This window comes from Myodes glareolus, chromosome 2 (genome assembly GCF_982192425.1).
Source record: "Myodes glareolus chromosome 2, mMyoGla1.1, whole genome shotgun sequence".
NCBI lineage: Eukaryota > Metazoa > Chordata > Mammalia > Rodentia > Cricetidae > Myodes > Myodes glareolus.
Window position 1 is genome coordinate 91,389,033 of NC_142027.1, and position 18,123 is coordinate 91,407,155.

At 36.4% G+C, this 18,123-nt stretch overlaps 1 protein-coding gene across 1 annotated transcript in view; it reads left to right on the forward strand.

The window, feature by feature from the left end:
- The first annotated feature begins 2,402 nt into the window (after positions 1–2,402).
- Positions 2,403–18,123, forward strand: part of LOC125396177 (vomeronasal type-2 receptor 26-like) — a 64,961-nt gene continuing 49,240 nt past the window's right edge. The window contains 3 exon segments of the mRNA XM_087897970.1: positions 2,403–2,620; positions 11,545–11,836; positions 12,106–12,921. Coding sequence (XP_087754096.1) covers positions 2,403–2,620; positions 11,545–11,836; positions 12,106–12,921 — 1,326 coding nt within the window.

Genomic DNA, 18,123 nt, shown 5'->3' on the forward strand with positions numbered 1-18,123 from the left:
AGCACTGAGTGAGATAACCCAGACTGCAAAAGATGAACAGGGTATTTACCCACACATAGGTGAATACTAGCTGTAAAGCCAAGGATAAGGCTTGGCTTCACAACACCAGAGAAGCTAAGTAACAAGAGGAATCCTAAGAGAAACATACATATATCCCCCTGGAAAGGGGAAATAGGCAAGATCTCCTGAGAAAATTGGGAGTGAAGGATGGTGAGATTGGACAAGACAGAAGGAAAGGAGGAGAGTAGAAGAGGTGGGAGGAGGAGAACTAAAGGGAATGGGTTGGTCAACATGGGTGAAGGACAAAGATGGAGAACAAAGAAAGAGATAAGAGGGAGCCATTATGAGCTTAGTAAAAACCCTAGCACTAGAGAAATTCCCAGCAACCCACAAGGATGACCCCACCTAAGGCCCTCAGCAAAAGTATAGATGGTGGCTGAACTGGCCTTGCCCTGCAGTCAGATTGATGAATGTCTTAAATGTTGTCCTATAACCTACATCCAGCAACTGATGGAGGCAGATGCAGGGAATTCAGCAGAGCACTGGGCTGACCTCCAAAGTCCAGTCGAAAATGAGGAGTGAGAATATAAGCAAAGAGGTCAAGACTGTGATGAGGATACCCACTGAATCAGTTTTCATGAGCTAAAAGAAGTGTTCTAATACTGACCTGACAGCAAGGGAGCCAGCATAGGACCAAACTAGGCCTTCTAAATGTGAATGACAGTTGTATGGCTAGGGCAGACTGTGGGACCACTGGCAATGAGACCAGGATTTATCTCTACTGCTTGTTCTGGCTTTTTGGAATCTATTTTTTCTTGAAAGATACCGTGCTGAGTGTGGGGGACCTTGATCCTGCCTCAAAGCAATGTTCTAGACTTTGTTGACTCCCCATGGGAAGCCTGTCCTCTCTGAGGACTGGATGGAGGGTGGGATAAGGGTTGGAAGGGGGAAGGTGGAGGGACCATGAAGAGTGGAAGGAGTGGAAAATGTATTTGACATGTGAAATGAGAAAAGATAGATTTTTAAAATAAAATAAAAAGCTGATTCGTTTTGTACCACATTATAATTAGCAGTAGTGCAAAATGAAAGGGTGAAATTATATCTAAAGCAAGATTATTTCTGTAGCTTTGATATTAGGGTAATTTCAGGCTCATAAAAATAGTTTGTCAATGTTCCTTCTGTTTCTATTATGTAAAACAATTTGAGGAGTATAGGTATTAGCTCTTCTTTGAAGTTCTGGTAGAATTCTGCACTGAAACCATCTGGCCCTGGACTCTTTTTGGAACCCATTCTCTTTGGATGGATACTTTGTTCAGCCTAGATATAATATTCAGGGCCTTGGAACTTCCACAAAGTAATGTGCCTTATCCTCTCTGAAAATTGGATGGGGTGTGGTGTGGGGAAAAGATGAAAGGAATGAGAGGAGTAGAGGGAGGAGGAACTGGGATTGGTATGTAAAATAAAAAAGACAGTTTGCTTTATTTTGAAAAAAATAAATAAATAAGAGCATTTCTGATAAGTGGGAATACCGAAAAGAAGAAATGTCAAGATGAAGAATTATTCTATTTATTGAATTTTTACAAGTGTACATGGGAGGAGCTGTACCAGAGTGCACTTAATAGCAGACCACAGATTACTGGTTGGGAACCTTAATACTGTGAAAAGATGAAGTGAGAAATTATCTTATGTACTTGTCTGGAGTGTCCCTACTCATTTCTACATCTTTACAATCATTGCTACAAGGAAGAAAGAGCAGATCAGAGAGTCAGAATAGATGTGAGGTGAGTGTGCCTGTGAATTCCAGACATTAAAACCGACATTACCACTTCACCTTCATATGAAAGCGTTGGATGAAATATTTCAAGTGTTTGCAATGTGGAGTTTAACTATTGTTTTGTCTCTTATCTGTTCACACTTCTATGTGTCTTTCAAAACAGCAATTCAAATCAATCAACCCGGACCTACAATTCATTCTCGTGCTATGGTGCTCTCCAAAGTCACTGTGAATGATTATGAAATAATAGAGGTAGGGAACTAAGGAACAAAACAAACATGTTTTTCACTAGTATAGAAGATTCAGGTGCAGAGTCCCAGGGCAATGAGATCCCCAGAGCACATGTATGAGAGTGAAAAGAAAGAAAGGCCAGTGTATTTATGGTCACTCTGATTAGTTAGAGGAGAATGTCAACACTCTCACTTACCCTCGGTTTTCTAGACTTTCCTCTATCTGTGTCCTTGTCTGGCATGAGAACCATAGACTATGCAACATCATGAATCAGCTGTAGCTAACAGAGTCTTCTCTGACACTGTCAAGATCTAAACCTGTTCCATGAACTAAGCCAATAATCTTTATGGCTCAGCCTAGTTACAGGGCATTGTCTCTGTGTAGTGCAGAACCTGACATGTCTCTTCCTTTGCTTTGCCTCCTCCTACTCCTGCAAACTTTTTCTTTAATGAAAATAACTAACCAGAAGTGTTTGGAGAATGGGAAGCCCACCACATACATGAAGGCTGATATAATCCTAGGTGTGTTTATCCCCATTTACTTTACACTAGAACAACCCAAAGAAATCCAGATATTTTTTGAGAAAAAACACAATCCACTATTCAAAAGCTTAATGTAAGTATTTGTATATACCACTGTGCTAAGGATTATTTGCAAACTTAATGTAAGTATTTGTGTCACTGTGCTAAGAATGTTCTAGCTGCCGGACAATACATGCTCATCTGTGCACATGTAATTCCTTTAAGAATAATGAACTGTATACACAGAAATGTGAAACTCAGTTGCAATCTTTCCACATTCATTATACTTCTAGAGATCTTTACTGTCCTCCTCTTTATTTCTCTAGTCAAAAAGAGATCAAAGAAGGAAATCATCAACTTTTGTGTCTATCCATACTGTGAGTTCATGGTCAGGCTTATTTTATTTTCAGATTGAATTTAATGTGTCAGGAGAGGTTGCACCCTGCTCACATACCTTTGGGAATATAAATGTGTGTGTTTGAATGTTTGATTTTTTTTCTATAGATTAGGAGAGTTTCTGCTAAATCCCCATGTCTTTAGTGCACACCTTAGCATCTCCTACGCAACATGTTCTTGCATAGTTTGTTTAAATATCTCAAGATTTCGATATTGTGATCATGTTTATTATTTATTTCTCACTGATATTTTAATGCAGTATCTGAAAATCACATCCTTCATGTTTGATATTCTGTTTTCTGCTTATTCAGTACTGAATTTTTATTGGCAGTTTCTTGATTTTATTTTCAACATTTCTGTCTCTTCTTCCCCTACGTCAGAATCTCAATTTCCTTTTAGTATTTGACTTTATTAGTACTGAGTCTTTGATATATATTTGTTTTTTACTCAACCGTCAGCCATTGATACTCCTGTACAGTGTTGTATCAATGCCCAATTGAATTATCTTGCTTGTTTCTATCTTCTTTTAGGTCATCCATCTTTTTACTTTTTGAACTAGCAATCTGACATTTGATCTTTCTGAATATTTTTGAGTTCATTTGTTGGTTAGTTATCATATTGTGCAGTAGTTATTTGGCCTTGCTTTTTAGTAATTCCTGTTATTTGTTTCTATTGTTGCTAAAAGCAGTGCCTTTGTTCATTTGAGTATCAGTTACACATTTGGATGGTCCTATACTAAGAAGTTTCTTCTTAAATGTTCAACCTATTCATTGCTGTGTAAGAAGGAAGCAAGCTTCCAGGCCTATACTCCTAGTACCTGCGGTGTTATGAAATATGTGAAGAAAAAGTTCCTAGATGCTAGATTCATTTGGCACTTATAGTACTCTTAGGAATGCTTTCACAGGATGGAAGGACTACAGGTCAGTAGCCCACTACTGCAGGAGATGGAAGGAGTTCCAAGACAAGGAGCAGAGAGTGCCCATCCTCAAGGAGAGGCAGTGGGCAGAAAAGCTTTAACTTTACCCAACAGCAGTTCTTATCTGGAGTCTGCCTGAAGTAGCATAGGTAAATTCAAGTCACAACTCACTGAATCTTACATTAATTTGTTTTAGTTTACAGATAAAAATGAAAGACTTAGATATATTAACATCTCCACTCTCTGCAATCTGTACTGAAACCTCATTGTAGAAGGAGCAGTTAGCCAGTGTCTATAAATAATGATGTAGACACGTGACTTAGAGCCATATCAAAAGTTTGGTAATTCAAAGGGGGATACAAATATGAACACTCTTTCCCTGTTTCTTCTGTCTAGATTTTATGTATGTATATCTGATAAGTATTTTACACAATGAGAATCAATTTAAAGTCTTGTTTAGAAAACAATGAAAGAAAATTAAAAATTTTGTTCATTGGTCATGAAAATAGTAGGTAGTACTTTACAAAGGCTAGATAATTAGCTAATCAAAACTCCACTGATTAATATGATAGAACTCTGTATGTAACAGATTTTTAAGTCTCATTTTCATATACCTTAGATCAATTAAACATACCTTTGCAACTTGCTTTTACCCATCTTAAATCATTTCCCTAGACCCTCAAAATTAACCTCAACTTCAAAGTTTATTCCATCCAATCTATTACCAGGAGACTATTATGATTGACTTATGGGAACAATAATTCAAAAGGAGGTTCTTTAAAATAAAAAAATAGTAAAAAGTATATTTGTTTCTAGTAACAGCATAATAGTTTCAGTTTGATTTTCAATTGAACCCGTTTATGAGATTATCTTTTTCAGTATTAGGCCTATCACCAGGCAACCCTGTCTGTGAGTCTGTCTTTTTCAGCAGATGACCTGTTTGCTGTAGAATAAAAAGGACCTGACTTATGCATATGACATGGACTGACCATGCAACTGCAGCCTTGTTGGGAGGAGCTGGGTAGAATTGATCATTCCTGCTAAAATTATAAAGTTGAAACTTGCTATCAAAACTATGAGAGATCTGAAAAGGATAAGTGTGAGCAGGAAGTATAATCTAAATTGCCTCTGTGTCAGCTAAAATGATAGAGACTTACCTGATACTGGGGCAACCAGTTGGGATCCTTCATATGATTTCAATGTCCTTGTTGGGAGCAGAGATTATCATCTTCAGATGCCACATGAGACACCATTGGACTTTGGTTACCACACAGGACAGCATCAACCTTCAACTACCAGACTCTTCAGATTTGAGAAATGTTTTTGTGGAGGAGAAACTTGAAAATACTGACCTAGCTTGCCAAGGCAGAGTGGGGCATTCAACACCACAGTGTCCACAATTTGGGCAGGGACCAGGTGCCAGCTCTTGACCCATGGTCGGCATTAGCACAGCTGAGGTAATATCCAGGTGGAGTCTGCATTTTCCATGGTATTTGTGGATAGCCTCAACTGCAGATTCCAGAAGCTGGTATTTTTGTTTATAAGTTGAAGTCTTTTTATTAAGGACCTTAAATGCCATGTTCAGGAGATCTCTCTGAGGGTTTTGAGGGACATCATCTAATTTATTAACTATATTTGATTTTAAACAAACTTTACTTCTTTCTAGTTTCATGTTTCAGACTTGTCATTGATAGCATAAGCAGAAGGCTAAAGCTTGTCCCTCTGTAAATCAAATACATTTGTACTCAGCGTGACCAAAACAAGAGTCTGAGCATGGTAAAGAATTTGATCATTTATAAAATGACTGACCATTAGCTTCCATGTTTTAATCATCTTCTTTACTTTAGATCAAGTTGGTAGCTGTTGTAAGAATAGAATTTTATAGTTTCATCCCATTAGTTAAGTCTTATAATTTTGAAATTAAGATTCAATTGAAGACTCTTGCTGGATAGTGGTGGTACATGACTTTAACCCTGCACCAGGGAGGCAGAAGCAGTTGGATCTTTGTGAGTTCGAGGTCAGCATGGTCTACAAGAACTAGTTTCAGGAGAGGTACCAAAGCTACACAGAGAAACCCTACTTTGACAAACCAAAGGAGAAAAAAGATCCTTTTGTATCAAAATAAAATCTTAAAAAATTTAGTCCACAGCACGTCTGGGAACACAACGTCATGATCATTCATAGTGTAACTTTACAGAATAACAGTTTCCTATATGACATGTTTTATTCAAATAGCTAAAGATTAAAAATATTATCAAATACAAGAAGGGTATGTGTCCATCTTTGAGACACTTGCTAGCCTGGATAGACTTTAGGAATTTATAAACATAAAAATTTGTTAAATACATATAGTTCTTTATGCATATTGTCTAGATGCATGGTGTTGAACATAGTTAGCAATGGCAAAAGGGATCCGACATACATGTCTAAATCAGTTTCTTTTATGATAAATAGGCTCTTAGAAACTTAAGAATCATAAATCATCTTTAAACGTTTGCTATTAGCAAGGTCTTTCCTCCACAAACAAAATTAAATCAAATGGCATGTGCAGTATGCTATGTCTTACCTATTTTTCTAAACAAGGGTTGAATTCAAGTCACAAATAAGCAGAGTCTATATTTTTTAACTCTCAGGTCTTTCTTTTTCAGTTTTTTATTGATTATTATTGAGCTCTACAGTTTTCTCTGCTCCCCTCCTTGCCTCTCCCCTCCACCCTTCAACCCTCTCCCAAGGTCCCCCATGCTCACAATTTACTCCGGAGATCTTGTCTTTTTCTACTTCCCATGAGATTTGATCTATGTAAGTCTCTCTTAGTGTCCTCGTTGTTGTCTAAATTCTCTAGGATTGTGATTTGTAGGCAGTTTTTTTTGCTTTATATTTTAAAACCATCTATGAGTGAGTACAAGTGATAATTGTCTTTCTGTGTCTGGGTTACCTCACTCAAAATATTGTTTTCTACCTCCAACCATTTTCCTTCAAAAATCAAAAAAACATTTTTTTTCTGATGTGTAGTACTTCATTATGTAAATGTACTACATTTTTATTATGCATGCTTCAGTTGAGGGGCATTTAAGTTGCTTCCAGGTCCTGGCTTTATCAAATAATGCTGCTAAGAACATAGTTGTGCACATGTCCTTGTGGCAAGATTGAGCATCCTTCAAATATATACCCAAAAGTGGTATGACTGGATCTTGAAGGAGGTTGTTTCCTAAGTTTCTGAGAAATTGCCACACTGACATACAAAGGGATTCTTCCAGCTTGCATTCCCACTAGCAGTGATATTTCCTTTTCCCCACAACCTCTCCAGCATGAGCTGCCATCAATGTTTTTGATCTTGGTCATTCTTAGAGGTGTAAGATGGAATCTCAGAGTTGTTTTGATTTGCATTTCTTTGATGTCAAAGGATGTTGAACAGTTCCTTACATGTCTTTCAGTCATTTTAGATTCCTCTAAAGTGTTGGGAAGTCTCTGCTTAGGTCTCTAGTCCATTTTATATTGGATTATGTGTTCTTTTGATGATCTATTTCTTGAGTTTTTTGTATATTTTGGAGATCAGACCTCTGTCTGATGTGGGGTTAGTGAAGATCTTTTCCCATTCTGTAGGCTGTTTTCTGAATGTGTCCTTTGCTTTAGAAAGATTTTCAGTTTCAAGATGCCCCATTCATTAATTGTTTCTCTCAGTGTCTGTGCTGCTTAGGTTATATTTAGGAAGTGGTCTCCTGTTCCAATGCATTAATGTGTGCTTTCCACTTTCTCTTCTATGGAGTTCAGTGTGGCTGGTTTTCTGTTGAGGTCTTTGATCCATTTGGACTTGAGTTTTGTGCATGGTGATAAATATGGGTCTATATTCATTCTTCTACATGTTGATATCCAGTTATGCCAGCTCCATTTGTTAAATATGCCTTCTTTCTTCCATTTTTGATTTCTTGCTTTTTTGTCAAAAATCAGGTGTTCAAAGGTGTATGGATTAATATCCAGGTCTTCTATTCAATTCCATTGGTCCTCCTGTCTGTTCTTATGCCAATACTAGGTTGTTTTCAGTACTGTAGCACTGTAGTAGAATTTGGTTTCAGTTCAGAATTCTACAAGACTTTCAAAAAAGAACTAGTACCAATACTCCTCAATTTTTTTCACGCAATAGAAACAGAAGGAACAATGTCAAACTCTTTTTAGGAAGTTACAATTACCCTGATAACCAAACTACAGAAAGACATTACTAAGAAGGAAAATTATAGACAATCTTACTCATGAACATTGAAGCAAAAACACTAAATAAAATACTGGCACATTGAATCCAAGAACACATCAGAACCATCACCCACCATGATCAAGTTGGCTTCATTCCACAGATGCAGGGATGGTTAACCATATGGAAATCTGTCAATGTAATCCACCATGTAAACAAACTGAAAAATAAATACCACAGGATCATCTTAGTAGATGCCAAAAAAACTTTTGACAAAATGTAACATCCCTTCATGATCAAGTTCTTGGAAAGAGCATGAATAGAAGGAACATACCTAAACATAATAAAGGCAATATACATCAAGTCAACATCCAACATCAAACTAAATGGACAGAAACTCCGAGTAATTCCACTGAAATAAGGAACAAGTCAAGGTTATCCACTTTCTCCATATCTATTCAATATAGTCATTGAAGTCCTAGCTAGAGAATTAAGACACCAAAAGGAAATCAAGGGAATACAAATTAGAAAAGAAGAAGTGAAACTCTCACTGTTTGCTGATATAATAGTTTACATAAGCAATCCCAAAAATTCTACCAAGGAACTTCTACAACTCATAAACACTTTCAGAAATGTATCTAGATAAAAGATTAACTCAAAAAATCATTAGCCTTCCTGTACACAGATGATAAAAGGGCTAGGGAAGAAATCAGAGAAACAACACTCTTCACAATATCCACAAATAGCATAAAATAGCAAGAGTAACTCTAACCAAACAAGTGGAATAGTTGTATGATACAAACTTTAAATCTTTGAGGAAAACACCCAAAAGTGGAAATATCTTCCATGTTCTTGGGTAGGCAAAATTAACATATTAAAAATGGCAATCTTACCAAAAGCAATCTACAGATTCAACACAATGCCCAGAAAAATTCCAAAAAAATTCTTCATAGATGTAAAAAGAACAGTACTCAACTTCATAAGGAAAAGCAAAAAACCCAGGATATGCAAAACAATTCTGTACAATAAAAGAACATCTGGAGGCATCACAATCCCTGATGTCAAGTTCTACTACAAAGTATTTTTGTTACAAATTTTAACCTGACTTTTTGTTTCAGATTTTACAGATTTTTAAACTAACTTAATGAATTTGCAAATCCATAGCTATAGAACCTTTAGAAAATAGTCTTACACATCTTAAGATAAATACTTTATCAAACATTTTAGGGATATAATAGAGGAGAGAAGATTAGCAGACATAATCGCTTTTGAAAAAAATAGATATTTTTAAACATACTGTGTCTTTTACTTTTTAGCTCTTCTCCTTTTATAGATTCAGGGAGCAAATTTGACACAGGACAGATTTGAATGAAACTTTTAAGCAGCATGCTCAGGTATAGAGGGAAGGGCAGAAACCCAGAGCCAGAGCCAACTTCTTTATCGAATACACCAGAATAAAATAGTTTTTAGAATTACCCGTAGTGCAAACATATTTGAATCTATGTAAAACTGTTTCAGTGGTCAGAGGAAGGGACAGAACAAGCAGAGAGTAAAGAAAATCCCATGAGAAGACAAGAGAGGGGAACAAAGAAAACATAAATGTGAGAGATTTTGAGAATAAATAGCATAAAAGCTTGGAAATAAAGGACTTTGGGATCACATGTTGGTGGGAAGTGAATGAAATAGTTACGAATTTGGGGCACTTGGAAATCTAGAGTGCCATCTTTGGCTATTGAGCTATCTTAATGACAATCCATTTGCAAGAAGACCACAAGTATTAAGGAAAACTCTAAACCTGAGAGATCAGAAACGATACAGGAAAGTATGCAGAGCAAGCTCAAGGAGTAAACAAAGAACATGTTTGGAGGGAGAACAAGTATGGGAAAGAGAAGGGTAAGTTTCCTGGAGTTGTCAAGAAGTCTGAGAAAATTGTCAGAGGGAAATGTCCCAAATCACAAAGAGCAGCATCCCTTTCCACGAGTTGGGTGCCCAATAGGAAAAGAGAAACTGCCTTGTGCACAGGCTAAAACTCTCTAAATAATCCATTCATTCACATATCCATGCTGAGTGGTTTCAAGACTGTATCTCAAAAGTTCTCACTTGATCCGAAACCAGAAAAGTTGGGATTACAGGAACCATAGATTCCAATGTCTTAACAAACATTGACTTAACTATTGATAAAACAAAGAATCCAATTTAAAACACATGGACCTAAACTGAGAATTCAGTTTAGTGACTGAGAAAGAAAATAAATACGCTCCAAGTTGTTTAGCAATTACTGAAATACAAATCAAAGCTTCTATGATATTTTATATTTCCCAAGAATATAAAGTACATCAAATACTGGAATAAAGGTGAGTGAACGGGATTAAAAAATGGTAAGCCCTCTGAAAATTAGTGTGGAAGATTTCTAAAAGTGTGGAAAGATAACTACACTATTCTCTATGTCTACCACTCCTGGGCATATGTGTAAAAGACTGTGTATCCTACTGTAGAAATTCTTGATCTATTCACAATAGCCTTGAAATGGAAGCAGACTCAATGTCAATCAATGATGAATGGATCTTTTAACTGTGGTATATGGAAACAACTGAATTTTCTTTGGCAGCAAATACAAATAGAATTATGGAAACTGCATGGAATGGATGGAGCTAGAATTACCACTCTGTATGAGGTAACACAGAGACAATAAGACAAAGTCAAGTGCTTTCTCTCATATACAGATGCTAGTTTTGAATCTTCAGATGTCTCTACTTAACTGGAGTACACATATTAGCTAGGAAACTACTAAGGTGCAAAGAAGAAAAGATTTCATTAGCAGGGAAATAGAACACTTGTGGTGTGAAGAGGGGAACGGAAATACGGAAGCATGAAAGGTTAAGTAGCAAGTCATGGGAGAGCAGACCAGAGTGGGTGTGTGAAGGAATAACTAACTCTAAGACCTTGGAGAAAGCTTATGGAAATGTACTACTATAGAAGCTTCCTAAATACATATACATACATATAAAGCTTTTAAAAGGGGTAACTATATAGCTGGGGGAGAATGCCCCTCCCAAAGATCATGAAACATTAAGCAAAAGGACAAATGTCAGGTATGAGTTAACTGTCTTAAGTTGCTTGTAAATGTTTGTCCCTATGCACACAAACATTACCAGTTATTTCTTTGTTCTTGTTTACCCTCCAGAATTTGATGACAGGACCTATTTAATGAGATCATCACATAGTTGAGTCACAGGACATGGAGTAATTAAGCTGTGGCTAACATAGAAATTTCATTCATACCTGCTAGCATCCACATTCATAAAAAGTTTTCTACACATTAATAAAAAACGTAATAAACTGTCTAACATACCAACAATACCTGAAACCTACAATTATGAAATTATGACAGGCAGTTCATTTATACTTGTTTTACACATTAGAAGACAAATCAGGACTTAAAGTCCTCTCCCTGAATTTACCAAGGAGTTTCTGAGAATAATGGCCTGACTGTGTTAATCATTCTGCCCCTTCTGTTTAGAGAAAGATGGAAGAACTATCAATATTTGCTAACCTTATACTTTGCCATTGAGGAGATCAATAAAGTTGCCCACCTGCTTCCCAATGTGACCTTGGGTTTTCACCTCTATAACGCATTTGACTATCACTACAGAACCTTAGAAGGACCTTTGATGTGGCTGTCTGGAAGGAGTGAGTTTATCCCTAACTACAAATGCAAAACTCAACACAAAGCTCTTGCAATCATTGCAGGAGTCAGGCCTGAATTTTCTGCTGTAATTGGAACACTGTTGGAACTCTACAAAGTTCCGCAAGTAAGTTAATAATGGTCTGGTAACTATACTCACATAGAATACCAGGACAAAATAAAATAAAGAAGTTGCATATATTTTCCTCCAATGATTTAAAATAAAAGTAACAATAGTTCATCACATGACTATGATGAGAGAGAGAAGCTTATCTCACAAAGACCAATCTTCAGTTCCCTGATCCTCTTCTGTGAATAATAAACTCATTTCCTCTCTAAGGGTGATAATTCCAATTGCCTAGAAACTCAGAATCACTATTTTGTTTCCTTCATCAGGTCTCATATGGAATTTTTGATTCTGCATTAACTGGCAAAGATACATTACCATCCCTTTATCAGATGTCTCCAAAAGGCACAGGTCTAATCCAAGGAGTGATCGCTTTATTGCTGCACTTCAGCTGGAAATGGGTGGGGCTCATTGTGTCTGATGATCTAAAGGGTAAGGAGTTCATCTCTGGCCTGAAAGCAGAGATGGCATCAGAAGATATCTGTGCGGCTTTTACAGTAAAACTCCCAACTAATTGGAAGGTTCAGATAGTATCTAATGTTGGGTTGTTGAGGTTAAATAAAGATACACAAGTAAATGTACATGTATTCTATGGTGATATAGATGACATATTGTTTTTCTGCTTCACAAATGGAATCATATCAAACAGAAGGAAAGTGTGGATCATGACAAAGCCACAATTAATTTATTCAGATTCTGAATTATATGTGTTGAATGATGATTTGGACATTTTTGGAGGAAGCTTCTCATTTTCACAAAATCAAAATATTCCTGGCTTCAAGCACTTTATCGAAGCACTTATGCCCTCCCAGTACCCAGAAGATCTTTACTTCCATAAATTCTGGATTGACACTTTTTATTGCTCACCTCCTCCTTTACGTTGTGGACATTATATACCCTGCCCACCAAATATATCCCTGGAGACTAAACAAGATGAAAAGGTTGTAATGATCACTTCTGAACCCAGGATTTCCATATGGAATGCAGTGCATGCAGTAGCTCATGCCCTCCATAAAATGCTTTTGAGTAAAACAGAAATAGCACCTCACAAAGCAGAAAACAAGGACAGGTTTCTACCTTGGCAGGTAAGCCTACCTCATAACCAAGGGAAGCACTGGGCACTTACATTATTAGGAAGTAATTCATGGTATATAAGTACATAACACATTTTCAACTTACAATTAAAAGAGTAAGGCAAAGTGTAAAGGGGTTCTTTCACAGTGGATGTGTATGTGTCTGTAATATGTGCTTGCTTTGGGAAATGGTTGCTTGGTGGGGGAGAATTGTCTATATTCTATCAATTATGTTTTAAATGAATGCGGATTGGCCAGTAGCCAGGCAGGAAGTATAGGAGGGAAACCCAATAGGAAGTAGAGGCAGGCCAATGAGAACAGAAGAATTCTGGGAAGGAGGAAACCCATTCTTTCAGAGTCCTGTCCAGACACTGAAGAAGGAAGATGTGACTTGCCTAGTTGAAAGTGGTATTGAGCCATGTGGCTAATTCAGATAAGAATAATGGGTTAATATAAGTTATACGAACTAATACAAAGCCTGAGCTAATGGGCCCATCAGTTTATAACTTATGTAGACTTCTGTGTGATTCTTTGGGGATAAACATCTGTGGGAACAGGGCAGGACAGAAACCCTAACAAGCAGGCCCTGTTACAGTTGCTTTGCTTTCAAAATATTAATTCTGAACATATTTCAGTAAATGGTTTCCTAATATGATCTGAAATTCTGTAAGATATCCAAAAACAATTAATATCAAAATTTGTAAGTTCAATAATCAAATTTATATGTTTTCATGGAATACTTATGGTGCCACCATGTATAGATATAGTGACCATATTTAATCCTAAACCAAAGGGTTAAACTTTTTAAAAAAGAAAAATTTCCTTCCATAGACTAAAAAGTAACCTGATAAAGAAATTGCTTTTTATGCTTTATTTACTCTAAATTATTAAATCTATTTATTTATTTTTGGAAAAACAATCTTTTCTTATTTTACATACCACTAACAGTTCCCTCTCCTTGCCCTCTTCTCACTTCCCCAACCTTCCCCACCACCCATCCACACCTCAGAGAGGATAAGACTTCCCATGGGGGTCAACAAAGTCTAGCACATTGCTTTGAGGTAGGATCTTCCCACTATATCTTGGCTGAGCAAGGTATCTCTCCAAAGAGAATAGGTTCCAAAAACTCAGTACAAGCAGTAGAGGTAAATCGTGGTCCCTTTACCAGGGGCCTCACTTTTTACCCCAGCCATGCAACTGTTACCCACATTAAGAGGGCCTAGTTTGGTCCTATGCTGGTTCCCCCAATGTCATAATGGATTCAGTGAGCTCCCATTCTCTCAGGTAAGCTGTTTTAGTAGGTAACCCCACCATGGCTTTGACCCCTTTGATCATATTATTGTTCCATCCTCTCTGTGGCTGAAAACTGGGAGCTCAGCTCAGTGGTTAGTTAAGGATTTCTGTATCTGCTTCCATCAGTTGCTAAATGAAGGTTCTATGATCATGATTAAGGTAGTAATTAATCTGATTACAGGGGAAGGCCAGTTCAGCCACCCTCTCTACTATTGCTTAGCATCTTAGTTGAGGTCACCATTGTGGACTTCTAGAAATGTTTTGGCTGTCAGTTTTCTTGATAATCCATTAATGGCTCCTTCAATCAAGAGAGTTATTTCCTTGCTCTCCCTTTCTATCTTTCCCCAATCTCGTCTATCCCATTTTCTCAAGTTCTTCTCCCATTCCCTTTCTCCCCTTCTCCCTACTCTTTAACCTCCCTTCTTACCACACCTCCATGCTCCAAATTTTCTCAAAAGATCTTGTATATTTTCCCTTCCCAGGGGATGTAATATATGTATATGTATGTTTCTCTTAGGGTTCTCGTTGTTATCTAGCTTCTCTGAGGTGGTGAATTATAGGTTCATTATCTTTTGATTCACATCTGATATTCATTTACGAGTGAGTACCTACTGTGCTCATCATTCTGGGTCTGTGTTACCTCACTCAGAATGTTTTTTCTATTGCCATCCATTTTCATGCAAATTTCAAGATGTCATTTTTTTTTACCACTGAGTAGTAGTCCATTGTGTAAATATATCCCATTCTTTTTAATCAGTTTTTAAGTTGAGGGTAATCTAGGTTGTTTTCAGGTTCTGGTTATTATAAGTAATGTTACTATAAACATGATAGAGCAAATGTCCTTGTGTTATGATTGACCATCATTTAGGTATGTGCCCAGGAGTGCTTTTTCTGGGTATTGAGATCTGGGTATTGAGGTCAATTTTTTAAAAAAGCACCATGCTTATATCCAAATTGATTGTATGACTTTGCACTCTGACTGTCAATGGAGATTGATTCCCAATTTTGTAAAAATCATCACCATACTGATATCCAAAGTCTTTGTATGACTTTGCACTCCAACTATCAATGAAGGAGAATTTCCTTTATTCCACATCCTCTCCAGAACAAACTATCATTGGCCTTACTGATCTTAACTATTCTGACTAGTATAAGATTGTGTCTCAGAATTATTTGATTTGCCTTTTATTGATGGCTAAGGGTGTTGACTAGTTTCTTTGGTGTCTTTTGGTCATCTGAGATTCTTCTGTTGAGAATTCTCTGTATGGTTCTGAACCCCATTTTAAATTGGATTATTTGGTATTTTGATGTCTTGTTTCATGAGTTCTTTATATTTTGGAGATCAGTCCTCTGCCAGATGTGTGGTTGGTGAAGATTTTTTCCATTCAGTAGACTGAAGATTATTCTTATTGATATTGTCCTTTGCCTTAGAGAAAGTTCTCAGTCAGAATATCTCATTAATTTATTGTTGCTCTCAGTGTCTGTGTTACTGGAGTTATATTTAGGAAGTGGCATCATGTGCCCATGCATTTAAGGCTACATCTCACTTTCTCTTCTATTAGATTCAGTGTGGATGGATTTATATTGAGGTCTTTAATCCATTTGGACTTAAGTTTTGTACATGGTAATAGATATGGATCTATTTGCATTCTTCTACATGTTGACATACAGTTATGCTAAGACCATTTGTTAAAAAGGCCTTCTTTTTTCTATTGTATTATTTTAGCTTCTTTGTCAAAAATCAAGTGTTCATAGTAGTGTGGATTAATACCAGGGGCTTTGATTCAATTCCATTGGTCCACCTGTCTCTTTCTATGTCAAAAGCAAGCTATATTCATTATTGTAGCTTTACGATAGAGCTTGATGTCAGGAATGGTGATGCCTCTGGAAGTTCATTCATTATACAGAGTTATCATGGCAATTTTGAGGTTTTTGTTTTTCCATATGAAGTTGAGTAGTGTTCTTTTGAAGTATGTGAATAATTGTCTTGGAATTTTATTGGGGAATTTATTCAATCTGTAAATTACTTTTCATAGGATTGTCATTTTTATTATGTTAACAAAAGCAGGGAAGATCATTCTATTTTCTGGATATCTTCAACTTCTTTCTTCAAAGACTTAAATTTCTTGTCATACAAGTCTTTCACCTCTTTCCTTAATGTTACTCCAAGATATTTTATGTTATTTGTTACTATGTGAATGTTGATGTTCTCTTATTTCTTTCTTAGCTCCTTTATCATTTGTCTGCCTTAGGGCTATTTACTCCTTTGAGTTGATCTTGTATCGTGCTACATTACTGAAGGTGTTTATTAGCTGTAGAAATACCCTGATAAAATTATTGGGGTCAACTATGCATACTATCTTGTCATCTGCAAATAACCAATGTTTGACTTCCTCCTTTCCAATTTATAAGCCCCTGATCTCCTTTTGTTGCCTTATTGGTCTTGCTAGAACTTCAAGTGCTATGCTGAATAGATATGGAGAAAGTGGACAGCCTTGACTTGTCCCTGATTTTAGTGGAATCTCTTTGTGTTTCTCTTCATTTGATTTGCTGGTGGCTGTTGTCTTGCTGTATATTGCTTTGTTATATTAAGATTTGTTCCCTGTATCCCTCATCTCTCCAAGACCTTGAAGGGGTTTTGAATTTTGTTGAATGCTTACTCAGCCTCTAATGAAATGATAATATAGTATTTCTTTTTCAGTTTATTTATATGGTGGATTATATTGATAGATTTTCACTTATTGAACCATCTCTGCATCTCTGGGATGAATAAAAACTTAATCATGGTGGATGAATTTTTTATGATGTAATCTTGAATTTGGTTTGCCAGTATTTTATTGAACATTTTGCATCAATGTTCATGAGGGAGATTGGTCTGTAATTCCAGTTCTTAGTAGTGTATTTGAGTGGCTTGTGTATCAGGGTAACTGTGGTCTCATAAAAAGAATTTGACAATGTTCCTTCCATTTCTATTATGTGGAACAATTTGAGAAGTATAGCTATTAGCTCTTCTTTGAAGTTATGGAAAAATTTTGTGTTGAAGCCATCAAGTCTGGGGTTGTTTTGGTTGGGAGAATTTGATAACTGCTTCTATTACCTTACAGGTAAAAGGTCTATTTAAAGTGTTCGTTTGTTCTTCATTTCGTATGGAAAAATGATATTTATCCAAAAAATTTCTATTTTTTTTATATTTTCCAATTTTGCAGAGTACAGATTTTCAAAGTATGACCTAATGGTTGTATATATTTTTCCAATGTTTGTTGTTTTGTCCCTCTTTTCATTTTATTAATTTGAATGTTCTCTTTCTGTATTTTGATTAGTTTGGGTAAGGGTTTGTCTATCTTGTTGATTTTTCCTAGAGTCAGCCCTTTGTTTCATTGATTCTTTGTAGTGTTTTCTTTGTTTCTATTTTACTGATTTCAGCCCTCAATTTGAATATTTCCTGTCATCTACTCCTCCTCGGAGAGTCTGTTTCTTTTTGTTTTGTAGTTTTCAGGTGTTCTGTTAAGTTGCTAGTGTGAGATTTATCCACTTTCTTTATATAGGCACTCAGAGCTATAAACTTTCCTCTTAGCATTGTTTTAATAGTGTCCCATAGGTTTGGGTGAGCCCTATACTCATTTTCATTGAATTCGAGGAAGTCTTTAATATCTTATTTTTTTCTTGAACCATACGTGATCAAATTTAGTATTGTTCAATTTCCATGAGTTTGTCTGCTTTCAACAATTAGTGTTCTTCAATTCTAACTTTAAATCCTGGTGATCCAGTAAGATGCAGGTATTAGTTTAAAGTCAATTTTGTTAGATATTAGTATAGTCACACCCACTTGTTTCTTTGGTCCATTTGATTGGAAAATCATTTCCCAACACTTTACTCTGAAGTAGTGTCTGTCTTTGAATTTGAGGTGTGTTTATTGTAGAC